Below are 20,631 nucleotides of genomic sequence, written 5' to 3'. Positions count from 1 at the left end.
TTCTCCTTTCTTGGTGTTTCTATTTTAAGCTATCTCAGTTCAATTTCTTAAATATGTTATATTGTTTCCTACCCCCCGTGCACGCTCTTCCTTCCCCTTCTATTACTGGTGCAGCCAATCTTTCTATTCGTGTTTCTTAATAACACGAATGCTATATTCAGAACAATTTCATCACCATAGTATACCACAATAATTCAGTACAAAGTCAAATACATAATGTTGTGTTGTATTACTATGGCTATATGCTGTATTTTACAATTTGATTGCTTTTCTTTTGCTAATTTCTTTTGATAATTTCATATCTGATTGCTTTTCTTTTGCCAATTTCATTTGATGATGCCTGGATATACAGTTTGCCAAACATATATGAATGATTAAATTCTTGGTTTCTTAAATCAAATACATTGTTGATTGTTTCTTAAATCAGTAATTGCATTTGGCTATCTGAGTTCAATTTCTTAAATCAGTAATTGCATTTGGCTATCTGAGTTCAATTTCTTAAATCAGTAATTGGCTATCTCAATTCAAATACATTATTAGTTTATCTCTTGTATAGTTGTATTATATTTTTCTCTATTTCAGTTAAATTTTCTCTAAATCACACTGTATGTTTTTATTGTAGATGACTTCTAATGGACTCACCGCCATTCTTAACTGTTGAGGAAGTGGATGCATTGCGTAATGACCTTGCCAACATGACCATCCAACCTATTTCTAATGATATTGGTATGCATCTTCAATTTATTATTATTCTGTATTTGTATTTGGAACCACTTGATGTTTATTGTTATCTTACCTTACATTTAAATTCTATTTTTGTTGTAGATCTAAATCTCAGCTTGTTTGATGATGATGATGATGAGGATGCACAAGGTGCAAATGGAAATGAAAGTAATGCTGGAGAAACTTTCAGTTTATTTGATGATGAAGTGATGCCTTCCTTGGATGAAGCTTTGCCTCCCTTTCCTACTTGGACATGAAGAAACTTGGCATTGTTATTGCTATATTTAGCATTGTAACAAGACCTTGGTTGTTGAATTATGTTTTAAGCTTGTTTATGTGCTTTTTGTTATAATTAAAGCGTCAAACCGATGTTGTTTGATGATGCTCAAAACTTATTTCAATTATTTGTGAGTCGTGACATGTTATTTGGAGTTGTGACATTTTGTTGTGGTAAAACATTCCTTGTTGTTTTTGTGATATTTTGTTATGGTATTTAATTTTTTTTTTATTGTCAACCGAGTCAAACGGTTCAACCAGTGACCCAGTGGTTGAACCATTGACTCATTGACCAGTGCCTCGACCGAGTCGATTACCGGTCCGAGTCTGATAACACTGTTATTACCTCTATTTTTAAGTTTTTTAAAATTTTTAAATTAAGAAAATTTTAAAATGTTCCCAGGAATACAAAATACTTACCAAACACATTTATAAAATTTACCCAGGAATAACATACTCGGTAATCATATTCCTGGGAATAACATTCCCGGGAATGTGATCTCAAACCTTGAAACAAACGTCCCCTTGGGTTTGTGCTTTCAGTTTGATCTTCGAAATGATTATGTGTCTCCAGTTGAGTTGAGTCTACTTCTTGCTTCGAACCAACGTTGTTGTGTTGGTCGTGTTTGTTGTTTTCTTATCTTTAGTTTCATTTGTTTAAACAAAAATCAGCTAAAATGTTTTTTTTTCTTCATCGGAAAGGCCAGCTAAAATGCTCTACATTACCCTGATTAAAATTTTCTATTTTAAAAATTAAAAAGTTATAAATCTAGCGGTGCCCCCTAGGGTGGACTCTTTAAAAATTGGTCCACCCATGGACCAAGGGTGATTTTAGTAATTTACCTGTTAAAAAAAATTTAAACCCTAAAATCCTTCTCCTCTTTCACCAGATCTGGATCTTCTCTTCTTCTCCCCCTTCTGCTCGTTCTTCACCAGACCCACAACGCCAGATCCAAATCCTCCATCCTCTCCGGCGACGTCGACATCGGTGATGGGACCATACCCACTTTCAGTCACGGCAAGAAAAACACAACACTGCTTAAGGCTTCGATTTTACCTTTCTCGTTGTTGGTGAGAAAGAGAGCGATTTTTCCAGATCGTGCTTGACGATGTCCCAGACGATCTCGGTGAGGGTGTTGGGGGCGGGTCCGAAGCCGGAGGAAGAGATTTCAGGTCGGGTGGAGGGAGGAGGAACAGGAGGGAGAGAGATGGGTTTTGGAACTGGGGGTTGGCAGGAGGAGGAGGAGGATTTGGGAGGAAGAGGAGCGAGGAGGTGGTGACGGGGATGGAGGCGCGTGGGGGACTGGGTGGTCTGGCGGGGAAGACGGTGGCCGGAGATGCGTGGATGAGATTCTCGATCTTGTCGATGTCGGATTGGGAAGATGGGTTAAGGGTATGTTATCACCGTGACATTTTCACACAACTCTCACGACGCTTTCTTTCTTCGCTCGCTCTCACGGCGCGGCAGTGGTGGACAAAACTCCGTCAAGGCCAAACCTTCTGCCGCCGGTGACGGCGGAGACTCCAATGTCGCTCCTCCCTCGCCGCTTTTGTCGCTGATTTTTTTTTTTCTTTTCTGATACTGTTATATTTTGGGAAAAATTGTAGAATTGAAGTTTGATTCATCCAATTTATAAGAAAAGTTGTTTCTTTTATTAATTCAAAGCTTCTTTAGTTTTTTTTTCTACATGTTTGGTTGATGAGTATGGACATATATGGATTTCATGATACTGGTAATCTGGGATTTGATGATACTTGATGAAATTTGTTGAAATCTAATACTTATTTGATGAAATCTGGAAGAAATTATTATTTTTGTTTTATTTCTTAATTAATAAAAGAAAGTATATTACATTTTTGCCCTTTTATCATCCTCTCAATCCTAGCCATCCATCTAAGGAATATTCCTAGATTCCAAAATCTAACGGTAATTAACGGGTGGACTACCGGTGGACCAATTTTTAAAGAGTCCACCCTAGTGGGCACCAAATCTAGCTTACCGTCGAGCCACAATGAATTAATCACACAACTAATGAATATTGGGAAACATTATTCAAGACAAAAAAAAATCTCCCACTCCCAAGTCCCAACCCAAGTACCATATGTTCTGGGTGCTGTTTTTTTTCCTGTGATAGGGTTCTCTTTTGATGTGCCATGTTATTGGCCTGGGACCTGGGTACATCTGTGGCATGTCAAGCTTAAACATGTTTTTTTTGTCAAACCCAAGTACCATATGTCTCTACACAAAGGCCCAACCCCAAGTACCCTATGTGCTTTGGACTTTAATTCGATAAGTGCAGAAAAAAAAAACGATAACAAGTCCACAACAAAAAAGATGACTCAATAAAAAAAAATGTCACTTGGAAATCATAAAATATAATAAAAATTATATTTGGGTTATATTATAGTGCTTGAAAATATATGTTTATCAATACTGCCATCACTTTGTATTACACTGCTCTTAATTACACCCTCCTTGTATGTTAAGAAACAAAAAAGAGTGAGATAGAAATCACAATTGCATGATTGGATTGTCTAATTGAAATAATCAATTATGTGTTCAAATAATATTAACGACAACCATTAACAATATCTCATAGATCTTACATTTTCACTTTTCTGTTGACTTTTCTTTTCCTATTTTGATTCAGTAATTACTCAAAGTGAATATTCAGCTGAAAAAGACAAATGGACCCTTGATCATGAGGACTTGAATTTCAATTTAGAAATCTTTATATGGATCTGGCAAGGACCGCTCCATTTACTCAACAGGGTATAGGATATATATAATACTATGCAATATTATTTAAATCAAGTGCACACCCCACTTATCTGATCCACCCGAGATTCGCCATACTTTTTTGGTTATTTTATTTATAGAAAAGAAAACTAATAAAACCAATAACATAATCTGGAGATCGAACAAATGAAGAACTTGTCAATAATGCATATCTATCCGTTGTTCATTATCATTCTATTCTAATTATAACTATATTATGATTGAGAGTGAAAGGTTAAGAGGAGGATAAGATCCCAAGAACCACTAGTGAGTTGTGAAAGGTTTGAATATACACATAGCACTACATGCTATGATGGCACGCCAAGGACCAACCACGTAAAAATCAATTTATTAGAGGCAATACGTCCTGACCTTGAAGGAGATTAGAACGAACTTACAATTAAGTAACGAACTTGGCTTTGCCACTCAGAAAGAGACATTTCAAGGGACTCTCTTTTCAGATTTGGGCATGTACAGTTTAATTTGTGTGTCAGCTTCAGCAACTCTTAGCATTGGTTTTCACTTCTACAATGCTACTTTTGATAGTTTCTGTAGATGTGATTATAGAACGCCTAACTTAATTAACATGCAATTAGCTAGTCATTTGCTACAACATCCATATAGAACAAAATGAAAAGAATATTAGAGAAATTCACTTTTTTTTAAAGAGTGTGCTAGTAAAAAAATGAAATTATGCTGACAAAATCCTGGGGCTGGAAGCTAATTAGCGCTGTTTGAATGTCTGCATTATTTAGCTTCTTTGGGAATAAGATGTGTCATCACATTTGAAGTAAATCAATACTAATATTAGACCATGCTGTTGATATTTATTTCTTCATTATAGTTATTAAAGTGGACTATGAAAATGAAACATGCAAAATTGAAGAGACATGAAATTAGAGTCGGTAGAGTGAAGAAAAAAAGAAAATGAAGCTGAAACAAATGACAGGGAATTGAAAAAGTAAGAAATGACAAGTTACCTACAAGGCTGCAATTATAAGTTGCACATGTGACACTAAAAAGGCTTAAAACAAAATTGCCAAGGCTTCAGAAATCATATGCAGTAATTGGCAAACATAATTGTCACCATTAAACCTAAGATCCCCTCATTGAAAAGGTAAAACCAATTTAACTAAACACAAATAACTGTGGCACTTTTTGGCTCCATGTCCATTAGTTCAAGCACAAAATAAACTACTAGCTGATGATTTTTCCATGCCATGTTAATTTGCAGGTAATGAATGATTTGTCAATTGTCATCACTTTTGAAAAGGTAATTCAACTTTTACTTTAATTTATTATTATTACTTTGATGCAAGACCAAAAGCCTGGGAGAAGAAAAGCTGTAGCCTTCAATGTGGTGAGGAGAAATTGGACAGGTGACCGTGAAAGGGAACTCAGGTTGAAGAATGAAGATGCTTTTTATTTTTTATTTACAAGAAAGAAAAAAGAGTGGTTTATCATTTTGGCAAATCAATGCCTTGAAAGTGAAACCTGTAGAAACCTCAATGGTCAAATCAATGGTCACATTGGTCCCTGGATGTTCGCACCGACTTCAGAATCGTCCCTGGATGAATTTTATTAGGCTTGCGGTCCCCAGATGTGGCAAAAAATAGTCATATTAGTCCCTGACGTTAAAATCCCCTAACGTCCGTTAACCCAATTAATAAAAGTCAACATTATCTTTCTAATTTTCTTTCACTTTGGTCCCTTTCTTCTTTCTTCCACCCTCTTCACCCCTCCTTCCATCATTTTCACCAAAACCCACCCCCCATCATGCTTCAGAAACCCAGAACGTAAACCCACAATCTTCACCTCCTTCATCTTCATCTTGTTCATCTTCACTTTATTCATCTTCATCCCCTTCTTCCATCATCTTCACCAAAAACTCCTCCCCTTCTTCATCAACCCATTCCCCTTTTTTTTTTTTTCTTTTTTCATATCATCATCATCAACACTCTTCTTCTCCTTCTTCAACCAACCATGCCCAAACCTTCTCTCCCAGATTTAACACAAACCCAACTCAGATTTAACACCAAATTTACCCTTGATGAGTAAAAAACCAGCCAAAACAAAAATGCCCAAAAAACAAATATCCAACCCATTACAATCAATCAAGAGAAATAATCAACCCATTCCTAACTTCAACAATACAGTACCATAGCCCCAACTTGCAAAGTACATTATATTCATATATTGAGAAGGAAGACAGAAGCTGTGGCCTAAAGTATTTGTGTCTGGCCTATTAAGCACAGCTACTAAAAAGGAAAATTAAGAAGATCAAACAGTTCAACAGAAACTTTTAATTGCCAAAACTCATTTGATCAAATTCAAAGACAATACAAATATGGAATATTATATCAATACCAAAAAATGCTCTTGCTCAGATTCAAGAAAGAGAAAACACAACTAAATATTTACACAATACCAAAGAAAAAGACCAAAACGAACCAGCTTAAATAAGTAATGACATGCCACTTTACATTGCAACAAAATGGTACTCAATGACTGAGTTACCAAACAATTTTAACTTTTAACACAACTAACTTGCAGCTCCTCGGAGCATCTAGCTTTGGGTGGTGGAGGGAGAAAGTAATCCAATGGATCTCCAGATTTTGGCTCGTCTTGATCTGCTTCTCCGAGTTCAGCATCATCTGTTCTGATCACAGCATCAATGTTCATGGTATCAAATTTCATTGGCTCAGAAAATTGAGGTGTGTTAGCATGATTGCTTGGGGTCAAAACCTGGACTGTTCCTGATGGTGTTCTATCCGGCAAATCACCTGCAGAACATATTCTGTTAGGCAGTAATAAACACAAAAAATGCACCTAAAACGATAGCATTGAAATTGAAGAAAATGAAATAAAGCAGTAACAACTTCTGAAAATTGAATATAAGCTTCCTACTATTCCTATCCTGTTTACAATGCCATTTCTAAGGATGACAAATTGTTACATGAAACCATCACAGCGCACTCCTTCTCTACCCCGTTCACAAACACCCAAGCGTGGACAATATCATTTGGAAATTGGTTTAAAAAATGCATTCAAAAAAACCATGCCTTTAATCTGACCAATGCCTGGTAAGAAGTAAGAACTGAGGTTGATCATTCATCACACTGAATTTGAATTTTAAATATAATACAAAACAGAGTTACATCCAAGCCACACTCAACCGTAAAGTTTACAACTTTCCTCATCTCTAAGCCAAATCAACCCCGTTCACCACCAATCTGAAGCTTTTCTCACCAAACACTGAAAACCCAACATTCATAGCCACACCCACCTTCCGTAACCGAACCAACCAGCCTCCTTCCTCATTCAAACCTCCGACCCAGATCTGGTTTATCCTTTCTCTCATTCCCCAAAGAGTAGTACCCAAATCCGGGTTTAGGGATTTGGACACAGATCTGAGATTTATCTTCACCGAGGTCTGGAGTGAGGGGGGTGGTGACCGGAGAACTTGAATCAGGTGGTTTACGTGGTGGAGGTTGGTCGTTTAAATGTGGGAGGTGGCTGGAGTGGTGGTCGGATGAGGTGGAGTTCTGGGTTTTTGGGGAAGATGAATAAAGTGAAGATGAACAAGATGAAGATGAAGGAAGTGAGCATGATGGGGGGTGGGGCGGGTTTTGGTGAAAATGATGGAAGGAGGGGTGAAGAGGGTGGAAGAAAGAAGAAAGGGACCAAAGTGAAAGAAAATTAGAAAGATAATGTTGACTTTTATTAATTGGGTTAACGGACGTTAGAGAATTTTAACGTCAGGGACTAATATGACTATTTTTTGCCATATCTGGGGACCGCGAGCCTAATAAAATTCATCCAGGGACGATTCTGAAGTCGGTGCGAACATCCAGGGACCAATGTGACCATTTACCCCCTCAATGCAGCATCACCAAAACTGTAAGGTTACCATTAATGGATCCGCTCTCGAATTAAATATCTATGGAGCTACCAGGACAAGGTTTCATTTTCAAATTCTATAATCTATACACCTGGATGTTCAGTCACTGCTTGAAGTCCACTATAGCCACTTGCTTAGATAGTTGAAAGTAAATTCTCTATTATTTATACTTTATACAGATTTTTTATGTCTAATATTTTAGAAGGCCAGATTTTGTGCAGAGAGGACATTTAGTGGTCACTTATTTTAATTAGTGTGTTTGGATAAATATCTAAATTAAATGCTAGAGTAACTCATCATAAAAGTAAAGTCAAAATAGTTTATAGGTTATTTTATAATATGGTTTTATTCAAATATTTACATAAACTTATGGAGTAGCTTTTTTTTAAGGATAAAGCTGTGGATATTTCAGATCCTATGAAGATTGGAATCTCATTTATGGGGCACTTGAATTTCAATTGAACTTAATTTTCTTTCAATTGTATATATCCCTTGATAATAATGTACACCAGAACATGTTTGAAAAATACCTTTTTATCGATGGTGTGATAATTACTTTCAAAATGGTTCATCCTTATCGATGGTGTGATAATTGCTTATTAATATACAATTATACATGATCTCAATATGACCTGTTTGGCCGCCGACAGTGGCATGTGCTGAATGTGTTGTGTACATAAATGCTAGTTTGCTTTGTTTTGTTAAATTGTTGTGTTTTTTTTATTTGCTTGTTATTACAACTTAGGATATGTCTGAAATCACAATAAAAAAAAAAGGATATGTCTGAACCAGTTGTATCCAAAGTAGTAACGAGCGTAAGCACTTACTTCAGGATACAAAATGAATTATATTCTTCATATGAATTGTGATGAAAGTGTTTTTAGGTTAGCCTCTAATTTTGATTGTAGTATTGAATTACACATTTAAAAGTCTTTTAAGACATGTTGAAGAAGAAGACCTAATATTGGTGGGGACCATTTCTGATTATTTGTGATTAAACTTTCCTCATCATGTCCTTTGCAGCAGAAAGGTGCAACATTTATGTTTTGGTGGGTTGTTGCTTTATCAAATACAGCACACAAGCACATGGACATACATCTCCTTTTTACTTAACCCTTCAAAACTTAGATTGCTTTGGTAAATTTGGTCAAATAAAATGTCATTCTCATCATACCCCATTTTTTAAATATTACAAGAACTTGCAACAATTACAATCTAGCTGATGATTTGAACCTCTGTCCCTACCACTGAGTTCTCATTTCAAACTAAGGCAAGTTACCTTAACCCCCCATTTCAAAGATAAATCTGAGTTTGATATTCTTTTCTTGGAACTTCAATCCAAGATCAAATTATGATTAGAAAATCATTGTTTACCGTGATAAACGCCCAAACATGTGGAGGGACAATGTTGTCATTTTGATTTTTCTAACTCACTTGTCCTTTGCCACAAAGCAAAAAGTAGAACATAATGCTATTCAGCTGTGTTCCCTTTATCTTAATCTTTTGTTCATGAATTTTTGCAAAGAAGCTTCCACTGTCAAATTTATTTTCTTTATTGCTTTTTTTAGTAGTTTGCTAGTCATGCAAGTTCAGTATCTCAGAGAAGAATATAGGAGGGTTTTCACAAGACTCTTGGCATTCTGAACATCCTGACACTGCATTTACAGAATTTTATCACAATTATTTGTTCAGAGTTTGAAATCAGCATATTGCACTTCCCTTTTTCAGTCACCAGTAATGTTTTGCCTATAAGGTGTTTGTCTGAAGTCCTCAACACTAGAGCTGCCATATTTATCAGCCTGAAACCATGTTCAAATCATGGAGCAAGAAGAACAAGATCAAAGCTGTGTTCAAGATGGAATTTCAGGCAACTCAGGTAAGCAATACAAAAACTAAGATATCTTTAGTCATATGCTGCTAAATCTATAAATGGGGTTTGAGATTTGAAATTTGAAATTTACATGTTTATAATCAAAACATGTTGCCCAGGAAGTTTGAATATTTACACAGTATTACATATTTGTTTTAGTTATAAGAGTTTCCTTTGGTAATTTGTGTTGTGAGGGGAATGTCATACACAAAAGCTTGATCTGCATCTCCTTTTTTATCAGGTGCCAAAGATGAAAAAGTCTGCACTGATGGTATCTTTGGTGCCAGATGATGTTGGGAAGCCAACAGTGAAACTGGAGAAAACCGCGGTCCAGGATGGGACTTGCATATGGGAGAATCCAATTTTTGAATCGGTTAAACTCGTTAGGGATGCAAAATCAGGGATACTACATGAGAAAATCTACCATTTCATTGTTTCAACTGTAAGCAGTAGCTGTAACTTCACACTATTGATTACCCGAGTCGGGCGTGTTGATTGGAAAGTCTAATATTTATTGATCCTTGCAGGGATCTTCAAAATCTGGCTATCTTGGGGAAGCCTCAGTTGATTTTGCTGATTTTGTAGCAGAAGTTGAGCCACTGACTGTTTCTCTACCCTTAAAGTTTGCCAATTCTGGGGTAGTTTTACATGTTAGTACCCTCTATGACCCTCCTCTTCCCTTGCTTCTTGTTTCACTCTGAACAAGCACACACATACCATTCATCTCTTATCTTTAGCATTACTTAACTAAGTATCAGATTACAAGCACCATTAAATTCATAATTTCTCACATAATTTTTTTTGAGGCAGGTGACGATTCAGAACGTGGAAGGATATACTGCTGAAAGGTAGGCATGAACAGCCTTCAGTTAATTTAACAATTGCAATGATTTTTTCAGTTTCTCTCTTATAAGCGCTTATAATCTATACCTGAGTTTCAGAAATGGGGAAGATAATGGAGCTGTGCAACTTTACAATGATGGAAGCTTGAAACACCAGCTGAGCTATGACAGTACAGATCAAGAAAGTTACAATATTGATGAAGTAAGGTCTATAGCTATTCTAAGCAGAAACTTTTTATGATGATAAATTATGAAAAGAAATGACCCATTTTATAAGGTTATAGTTACATTAGTTTTTGTTATTATCTTATAGAATGGGCACCTGGCCAACTCTAGATCTGAGTATTCTGAACAAAATGCATCTAATGGCATCAGTCCTGGGGTAGCTTCATGGGAGGATCCTTATAGCTTCAGACAGAACTCCATGCCCTCAAAAGGAGCAGTTGAGGCCAAAGCAACAGAAACCCAAGCGCATAAGAGGTCAAACACAAACTGGTCGACGGGTTCAGCATCAGATGGGAGTTTAGGTGACTGGACAAACAGCCTGGAAGATACTCTTCCAAGAGTAAGATTACAAGAAACTTCAGATGATGCCACTGAGAATCTCAAGAATGAAATTGCTTCTCTGAAGAGGCAGGCAGAAGTATCAGAACTAGAGTTACAGTCACTTCGGAGGCAGATAGAAAAGGAAAGCACCCGAGGACAGAATTTGTCGAGGCAAATAATCAGCCTCAGGGAGGAGAGAGATTTGCTCAAGACCAAATATGAGCAAGTCAAGCCTGAGCAGAACTTAAACAATGAGAGCAAAATCTCTAAAAGTTTGAAGTCTGAGATTGAAGATACCAGGCTTCAGTTAGAGGCAATAAAGGAAGAGCTTGTTTATGAAAAAGAAGTGAGTGCCAATCTTCAATTGCAACTGCAGAAGACACAAAACTCAAATTCTGAACTACTTTTGGCTGTGACAGATCTTGAAGCAATGCTAGAACAAAAGAATAAGGAAATATTGGCTCTACCTACCAATATAAAATCCAAGAAGATTACTAAAGAGCATGATGATGCCACCGAATTGGATCTCTTGCGGCAGAGGATTGCAGACCAGGATGGTGAAATAGACAATTTCTGCAAGCAACGGGAAGAGCTAAGCGAGCATATAAAAGAGCTCACTTGGGAATATGAGCTTCTGAAGAAGGAAAATGTGGATATCTCTTTGAGATTAAAGCAGGATGAAGCACAACATATTAAGTTGCAAAATGAACATTCAGCTTCTTTAGTTACAATACAACAACTAGAATCTCAAGTAGAGAGACTAGAAGACAAGATAAAAATGCAGGAAGATGAATTTTCAGAATATTTGGTCTGCATCAAGGACCTTGAAAGTCAAGTTAAGTCTTTGGAGAAAGAATTGAAAATACAGGCAGAGAAATATGAAGATGATCTCCATGAAATGCAATGTGCAAAAACTGAGCAGGAAGAACGTGCCATCCAATTAGAAGAGGCATTGAAAAAGACAAGACACAATAATGCTCTCACATCTGAGCGTTTTCAGGAGGAATATAGATCTCTTTCTGTTGAAATGGCTCACAAAGTGGAGGAGAATGAAAAGATGGCCATGGAAGCAGTTGCAGAAGCTGATGAATTGCGACACCAGAACAAACTTATAGAAGAAATGCTCCATAAATGCAATGAAGAGCTCAGATTTATTACAAATCAGAATGAATCGAAACTGGAAGAGCTCTCGAACCAGATAAGTTCAAAAGAAAAAACAATAGAACAGATGTCACGAGAACTAGAAGTGAAGTCTAGACAACTTGAGGATGCACAAAGGCACAGGGATGAAAAGGATGCGGCATTTTCAAGGCAAATTCAAATGTTCAGATCTCAAATTAAAAAGTTGATGGAAGAGGAGTGTACATTCTCTAAACCCAAGCTAACAAATAAGATGTCTGAGACAGTAAGGAAAGATGCAGAAACAATCCCTGAACGACAACCATCTATGACAGTAAATGATGAGGAGATGATACTTGGAAACCTTCTGTCAGAAGTCGAAAACTTTAAGATCCAGCACAATGAAACAAAACACAGTTTGCACAAAGAACAAGTGGATAAAGAAAATATGAAGAAACACATCTCTCAACTAGAAGGAGAACTGAAGAAGAAGGAAGCAGAAGTAAATGCTATGGAAAAGAAGCTCAAGAATAACAAAGGACGAGCTCCTGTTACACAAATGAATTTGATTTCGAGAGACAATGAGTGTTATCCAACTCCTTCTGCTAAGTCACATATCAAGAAGTCAAAATCAGAAATGCTCAAGGTAATTGTTCAGCTGCCATACTTCATATCAGAGATTAAGAATATAGTTATTGCTGTTGCATATTAGGACAGGTTAAATGGTAGCACTACTCCCTTTTGTCTTAGGCACACTACAAAGTATACAGAAACTAGTAATAATGTTAGATTCCATGGAGATCAGTGCAAGATTTTGGGAAATCATATAATATTTAGAAATTTCTGCAGTGTATAATATATTCTTTTTTAAAGAGGGGAGGGGGGGGGGGTGTGTTTAGCAAAATTTGAATTAATAAGCTTGGTAGTACTTCTCGTGGTGCGATTCTACTCATTGCTCTTAGTCTAGTATTCTTACAGACTAAATCATGGGTAATTTGAAAACTACATTTTTTCATTTCTCATGCCAAGTGTATATTGAGATATCTCATACTTTGAAATATTATGAAAAAATTGCAAAATAAGGAAAAAGGAATATCTACAAAATATGTTCGTACATTTTGATCTTTTCTCAATATGAACAAATAAATTTCAAAAGCCTTTCTTATTGGCTTTGAAAAATATTGCAAAACAGAACCAGCCTTTTATTAAGGAGAAGGAATAGAATCTCCTAATTAAATTAACCAAACTGAGTGAGGACCGTGATAGTGCATCTGCAGTGTAGTTAAATAATCTATGTAGATGGATGTATTTCAGAAAATCTATAATTTCTTTGTCACATATAAATTTATCAAATAGCTAGCAAAGTTTCAAGTAAAATATGCCTTAAAGACAATTCTTAAGGAACTTAGCACACTTTAGGAACCTTATGTATAAAAGCTGGCACAAGTTAAAACCAGTTATGGAACTTCAGGAATGAGAACGTTAATTTTTTCCGGTCCTTGAGTTGTGATACAACTATAAATGGCAAGGTCAATAAGCAGAATATCTCAAACTTAAAATTGTTTCAATTTCAAGGTTTAAATATAGTGTTTCTTTGCATACATTAGTTGATCTTGATGCTCTATAGTGACTAAACTATTGATTTTTGTAACATCAAAAGGGAATGAATGCTACAAGTGCTGCTAGCAAGTCAGAAGGAGGGACAATAGGGAAGTCAGCTCCCCGAAGGTAAAATCAAATTCATTTCTTTCCATCTGAATCTATATTTCCCGTGAACATACCTTCTTATCATTCAATGTATCCTTGTAATAAAACATTGGGTACCAGTGTCAAATTTGAGTTATATCCCACGTCTCATCCACGAACTAATTTGGATTATTTTTTGTCTCCTAACTTTAACAGTGATGTAAAAACTTGCTCTGCAAATGAGGTGATTGTCTCGAATAATCATGATGGTGAGTCCCACACAAATGAATTGTTGAATGAAGTGTCAGCCCTAAAGGACAGGAACAAGTCTATGGAAACTGAGCTAAAAGAAATGGAAGAAAGATATTCAGAGATTAGTCTGAAATTCGCAGAGGTGGAAGGAGAACGACAGCAGCTTGTTATGGCTCTACGTAATCTCAAGAATGGTAAGAAGAACTAAAATTCTTTGCAGGCGTTCTGTTTCATACAAAACATACAAGAGTTATGAAGGAGGCAGGATATCATGATCACCAGAACGGCAGAACCAAGCTCAACCTGTAATTTACACCTTTGTTCTGACCTTCATCCTCTACAATCGACATCAACTAACAGTTATACTTATACCTCGTCCAAACTTTTCTGGGCCCCATAGTTAAATATTTATGTTCGGACAGGCACATTGGCATGGTAGTAGCTGAAGGTACGATGGTGGAGACTGGAGCCTCATATAGCTAGGCCATGCAGCCAATGGTTTTTCATCAGTTTGACATTTTTGGCATGCTGTAACATATAAGTGAGACCTATGATGCTTAGAAGATACGCTTTTGATTGAGAATGTGGACAGAATAAAGAGAGAACAGACATTTTAGTCTGGAAATATTCAAGCAACTGTCAGTTTACCTACTTAGCTTGCTATACTGTTTTTTAAAACCAGTGTTTGATATCACAGGCATAAAGCTAGTTTTAAAACCAGTTTTGGTTCTTGGTAAATCACTACATTAATAAAAACACGTTTGTAATGTTAAGCTTTTTAGTCACATTTTTTACAATACCAAAACATGATATAATTTATTGACAAAAATTTATTGAAAAATATGAAAATAATTGTTTGAAGTGTGCTGGAGAAAGCAAATGAGTGGACACAAGGAATTTCTCTGAATTTTGTTGTAATCTGTATATTTGTTTCTTCATATTGTTTACTTTCCCTTTATAATACAGTTCCTGCAAACCATTACCATAGACAAATTTAGATAGATCACAAAACTATTCTTAAAGAGTCATGCCATGGCTGAAGGAGAGTATGATCTGATCTGAACCCTCCATCACAATTTTTGTTTTGTTCTAAACACCTCAGTTTTTAATGGTCCATGTCAGAGCCTTGTGTTTTTTAACTAGAAAAGTAACATCTTCTAACTGCAACATTATTTGGAAAGTGACACAAAATAACTACCTACTTTTCCTAATTAATTTTACTCAGCATTGTGTCACCAGCCTTCCATTTGGCATAAAAAACAACCAGATCTCTTGTTGACAATCATGTCACACATTCCCAATCAGCCATTGAAAGCTTACAGCAATGAGAGTGTCGACATGTTATTTAATATTTACCGTCCAAAGTAAGAGAATTTCATAATTATTTGAGCAAATCATCAACCATAACTTGTCACACAATTAAAGAAACCATTAAAAAAATGAAAGAGAAACTTGTGCTGAGCTTCTCTCTCCTTCAACACTTTCACTTTCATCTGAGAAAAGAACAGTGTAGATACTCACATTTGGATGAACCATTGTCGTTACTTGGATACAGTTTCTAAGTCGACAAGCAGTTTTGTTTGTTTAGACAAAGACACTCACCATTGTTTACTCCACGTACACAAAACTCTCAACACGTGTCAAATGACAGAAACATGTCGACTATGTGACACGTGTCTCCAGTTATGAACTGCAAACTGGTGGCATAGAATAACTGTCTCTCTCTATAAAACATAAGCCTTTGATCTTTCCTTAACATGCAATCAGTTTCTTTTCTTTCTATTTACAGTTTACAATCATGGATTCAAGAGTAGTTCCAAGTCAAGTGCATGAGAACAATGAAAATCACCCTCATGTTGCTTCACAACAAGGTAAGGATCACAATATCAGATTTTCAAGCAAGTTTTAATATATTAATGCCATCTTCTCTAATTTTCTTCTTCAAATTTTGGATGCAGTGACTCATGGTGAAGAAGAACACCACTCTGAGAATGAGAAGACGTCTGTTCTGAATAAGGTCAAGGTAAAGGCTAGGAAAATCAGGGACACGATTAAGAAGCATGGCCAGCAAGTCCTTGATCATGGTCATGAGTCCAACAATAAAGATCAGCATATCCCTGATGACCATGAGTTGGATGAAGAAAAAGAAATAGTTGAAGACCCAGAAGTTCAAGCAGCACCAAGTATGTTCTTTTCTACATCCTCTGCATCTATAATCTGGCATATAGTTATAGATACTTTTTTAATATTCTAGAAAAATTTCTTCAATATATATGGAACTCAGAAACTTTTTGAAAAAGTTGAAACCTAATCAAGGGAATTTATGTTCTGCAGATTATGAAAATGAAGGTTTTAAAAGTACTACCCCTGCATCTGAGCAAGTTGAAAATTTTGGGAAGTCAGGAAGTGATTTTGGGAGCACAACAGTTATGGGAGAAGAACAACCCCATCAAGATCCAGTAGTTGTGGGCGTTTCTTCAACTGCTGAAATGAATCAAAACATTGACACTGAACCAGTCAAAAAAATTGCTGGGGAAGAAAAGCCAATGGATTTGGAGAGGCCAACAGTCTTGGAGGATGATCATCACGCTCAAGGAAGTAGACCTGAGGCATATACTCTTCCCAGTTATGAGACCAATGTCACTGTTCCAAGTGGGGCAGGTATGTAGGACGATTGAGCAAATTTGCATAATCAGTTTTCTGCTATGGACTCTGCATAATGTCTCAATATATTAATCTACTATTTTAAAAGATTTGATGTTTTAGGGTACATACTCTAATATTCACTTGCATTAAGACCTTGGCTAAAGATATAATGCCAAGTTTGCTCTTGTCATTTGTTGCTTTGCTTACCCTAACAATTTATCTACTACTGAATAAGATTTTCATAGCCGACCTCACTTAGTGGGATAAAACTTTTGTTGTTGTTGAGATTAAGATTTTCATCTGTGATATCTTACAGGAAGTGATGAAATAGAAGACATTAAAACTGTTGAAAAATCTTTTGAGAGAATGAATGTCCATGATGAGCCAAAACCTACACCAGAGCCAAAAGTACTGCCAGAAATTGCTGATACTGAATATCCTCCTACTGGAAGTAATGATCAGTTTGAACCAAACCTATCTGCTGCTACAGAAACCCACGATCCTTCTGCTAGAACTCATGATCAGCTCTCTTCGGAGAAGATATCTACAAATATCAATAGAAACCCGGAAATTGAAGAACAAACTTTCAACACCATCACAACCACACCTGAAGAACAACAATCAGTGAAGACAAAATCAAACCATAACAGTTACACAGATGAAATCTCATCGGCAACCGCTGATATAACTGTCTCTCCCGAGATTTCTGAAGCTTCTGATACTGCTGAAATGAATCAAAACATTGCCACTGAACCAGTCAAAACATTTGCTGGGGAAGAAAAGGCAATTGATTTGGAGAGGCCAATAGTCTTGGAGGATGATCCTCAAGGAAGTAGACCTGAGGCATATACTCTTCCAAATTATCAAACCAAAGCAACTGATCCAAGTGGGGCTGGTAAGTAGGACAATTGAGCAAAGTTGCAGAATCATTTTTTTGCTATGGACTCTGCATTATGTGTATATCATTCTATTACTTTAAAAGATTTCATGGTTAAATTGATAAAATGGGTACTCATTAGAGTTGATTTCTTTTACTGATAGTTCAGCAATATCATCATTTTGTTTTTTCAAATTGTATTTGTACCCTTAACTTTGGGTTAAAGTGTGGCGTTTTGTTTTGGCATTGTGGACTTGGTGTGGTCCAAGTCTAGTAATTACTCAAAAATAGAAAAATCAATACACTGATTGGTGCATAATAGATATAAGAAATTTGTGATTAAGAATTGGCTATGTGAAGAATGTATATAAGGCCTTGGCTAAAGATATTAATGTCAAGTTTGTTCTTATCATTTGTTGTTTCCCTTACCTTAACACTTTATGAACCATTGAGATTAAGATTTTCATCTTGATGGCTTACAGGGAGTGATGAAATAGAAGACATTAAAACTGTTGAGAAATCTTTTGGGAGAATGAATGTCCATGATGAGCCAAAACCAACCCCAGAGCCAAAAGTTCTGCCTGAAATTGCTGATACTGAATACCCTTCTACTGGAAGTAATGATCAGTTTAAATTTGAACCACACCTCTCTGCTGCAACAGAAATCCAGGATCCTTCTGCTAGAACTCATGATCAGTTCTCTTCAGAGAAGATATTTTCAGATAGCAATAGAAACCCGGAAATTGAAGAACAAACTGTCAACACCATCACAACCACAGCTGAAGAACCACAATCAGTGAAGACAAAATCAAACCATAACAGTTACACAGATGAAATCTCATCGGCAACCGCCGATATAACTGTCTCTCCCGAGATTTCTGAAGCTTCTGAGATTGGACATGATGAGAAAGGTGATAGAAACGACAAGGTGATGACTACCCTTGAAGAGCTGCAAAAGAGTGAGGATGTTTCTGACCCCTCAGGATCCACTGCAGAAAATGGAAAGAGCATTGCTCAGCCTCTGACAGAGAAATCAGCTCCAGTTTATGGGAAGGTAGCAGAGGTAGGAAGCACTGGTGGAGTTGGAACTGAAACAAAAAATGGGGTTGAAGATCAGAACAATGGGGTTGCTTTAAAGGACTATTTAGCTGAGAAGCTAAGGCCTGGTGAAGAAGACAAGGCACTTTCTGAGGTGATTTCAGAAGCTTTATATAAGGGAAAAGAAGAGGAAGTGAAAAAAGAGCAAGGAAATTTGGGTAGTGAAGATGAGAAGTCAGAGAAAGTGTGTGAGGACAACAGCTATGTGAAGAGTCCAGGAAAAGGTATGGTTGAAACGGTTAAGGGTGTTGTTGGGTCTTGGTTTGCCAAATCAGAGGAGACTCAATCACCACAAGGTATTTCACATGTTTGGATTAAATTCTATTTTCTCATAATCAATTCCGAAGATGAAAAGCTTCTTACTAGAGTTGATTCTGATTTTAGAATCAATTGTAGAAAGATTTCTAACCACACACTTTGATTTTACAAAATGTTGTGTTAGATTAGGTATAATAACTGATTTTGAGTTTGTTGTTGTTATAGTTGCAGGTGCTGCTGAGGATTTATCAAATGATAAAGGTTCTGGTGCTGAAGAGGAACATGTTAGCCAAGTTGTGGATGAAAGAAGAACCCAGGAGTGATCCAATAGAACAAGTGGTCTCAATAAATTTCTCTATAGATAAATAATACATTTATCAAGTTGCTCTTGTTACTTGTAGTTAGATATTTGTCAGTGGTGGATTCATTTGGAAGTAATTATATGTTTCTATGATTTTTGTTTTTGAAAACATCATGACTTTCTTATAGGAGAAGGTTGGTAGTTTCATGTCTTGTGCCATGTATTGTTGTGTCTTCTTGGATTGCAAAGTATGATTGAGTTATACACTAAGAGTCAGAGGGTGAGAGATAAATTTCCATTGTAATATTTTTTTTTTGAAATGAAATGGTAAATATATTAAGTAGAACGGGGCATCGAAGCCAAAACATCAGCATCCACAAGTGAAACCACATCAGGCGCAATTTCTTCAACCCAAACAAGCCCTGTATTTAAAGAGGTATGCCTAGCCAGATAGTCTGCAACCAAATTGCCACTACGGCAAACAAAAGAAACAGAAACATAACTAAAATGATACTCTAAATTATGACAACCAGCTAAAATAGAAAATAAATAAGAAACACCCGGACTACGCGCCATCACCATGGCCCAACGAAGCCCTTGAGCTTCTACAAGCGTCGCTGAAAGAGCTGTAGCTGAATGAGAAGTTGATGCCGCAAGCACTTCATCTAAATAGTTCCTGGCCACCATCCCGTAGCTGGCTCCTCCACCATCGTGGTAAGACGCATCCACATTCACCTTTGTTGTCCCCTGCAGTGGTCTATCCAGGAAGAAGGTAGCTGCCTCGAATTTAGAAAGATGATTGCACACCATGAAATCAAGCTTTTAAATAAGAGTCGTCAAATTTTTGTCATATGATTACAGAACCTTGACTACAGCAAATTCAGGAAAATTTAACTACGGAAAAGCCAGACTCGAGAGGGTCAAAGGTGGAATCAATGTCCGGGCTAAAATTTTGTTTATTTTTAAAAAATAAACTCTAATAAGTTTTGTATATAATAGGCTAGTGGCTACCTTTATTCAAAGCTTGACAAAAAAAAAAGCTAATGTCAATCTATTTTGCTTTATTTTTCTCTCTTAGTTAATGGACCATTTTTTTAAATAATAATTGTATGAGTTCGCCTAATAAGGACCAATGAAACATGGTCTAAAGTTACACACCCTTATATGATGGGGCATAGCTGGTTGCACAACTTCTCGATTTCCCTTATCTTTGTGATTATCTTCATTGCCGTGCTCTCACCTTCGCTACTACAAGATTTGCGAACTTCTTCTCCCCTCATAACCGCCCCATCTCCCTTTATCACTCCAAGTTTTTTTTTCATTCATAAGATTGTCCCGTTTAAGATAATTTCGACCAATGTATATAATTTACTAATTAATTAATTTATATAAATATATACAACAATGACTCGCTATTTTATTCTATTTATTTTTAATGTCAACTTAATTCTAACAAG

At 36.4% G+C, this 20,631-nt stretch overlaps 2 protein-coding genes and 1 long non-coding RNA gene across 3 annotated transcripts; 2 read left to right on the top strand and 1 right to left on the bottom strand.

Annotated features, from left to right (window-relative positions):
• Positions 1 to 6,066: 6,066 nt before the first annotated feature.
• Positions 6,067 to 7,675, bottom strand: LOC130718586 (uncharacterized). Its single transcript, XR_009012718.1, has 2 exons — positions 7,065 to 7,675; positions 6,067 to 6,561 (listed from the first exon to the last, which is right to left on the bottom strand). It is a non-coding gene; the product is annotated as an uncharacterized LOC130718586 (long non-coding RNA).
• Positions 7,676 to 9,051: 1,376 nt separating this feature from the next.
• LOC130718196 (uncharacterized) lies at positions 9,052 to 14,645 on the top strand. Its single transcript, XM_057568711.1, has 8 exons — positions 9,052 to 9,555; positions 9,791 to 9,991; positions 10,077 to 10,199; positions 10,360 to 10,397; positions 10,491 to 10,593; positions 10,705 to 12,702; positions 13,717 to 13,784; positions 13,959 to 14,645. Exons 1-8 carry the CDS (start codon positions 9,487 to 9,489, stop codon positions 14,200 to 14,202), a joined length of 2,844 nt encoding a protein of 947 aa, XP_057424694.1. The 5' UTR covers positions 9,052 to 9,486; the 3' UTR covers positions 14,203 to 14,645.
• Positions 14,646 to 15,709: 1,064 nt separating this feature from the next.
• Positions 15,710 to 19,520, top strand: LOC130718197 (low-temperature-induced 65 kDa protein-like). The gene is made up of 6 exons (XM_057568712.1): positions 15,710 to 15,865; positions 15,953 to 16,177; positions 16,329 to 16,655; positions 16,957 to 17,535; positions 18,000 to 18,911; positions 19,099 to 19,520. Exons 1-6 carry the CDS (start codon positions 15,793 to 15,795, stop codon positions 19,194 to 19,196), a joined length of 2,214 nt encoding a protein of 737 aa, XP_057424695.1. The 5' UTR covers positions 15,710 to 15,792; the 3' UTR covers positions 19,197 to 19,520.
• The last annotated feature ends 1,111 nt before the right edge of the window (positions 19,521 to 20,631 follow it).

Source organism: Lotus japonicus, chromosome 5 (genome assembly GCF_012489685.1).
Source record: "Lotus japonicus ecotype B-129 chromosome 5, LjGifu_v1.2".
Taxonomy (NCBI): Eukaryota; Viridiplantae; Streptophyta; class Magnoliopsida; order Fabales; family Fabaceae; genus Lotus; species Lotus japonicus.
This window is presented reverse-complemented; position numbering and strand designations above follow the sequence as displayed.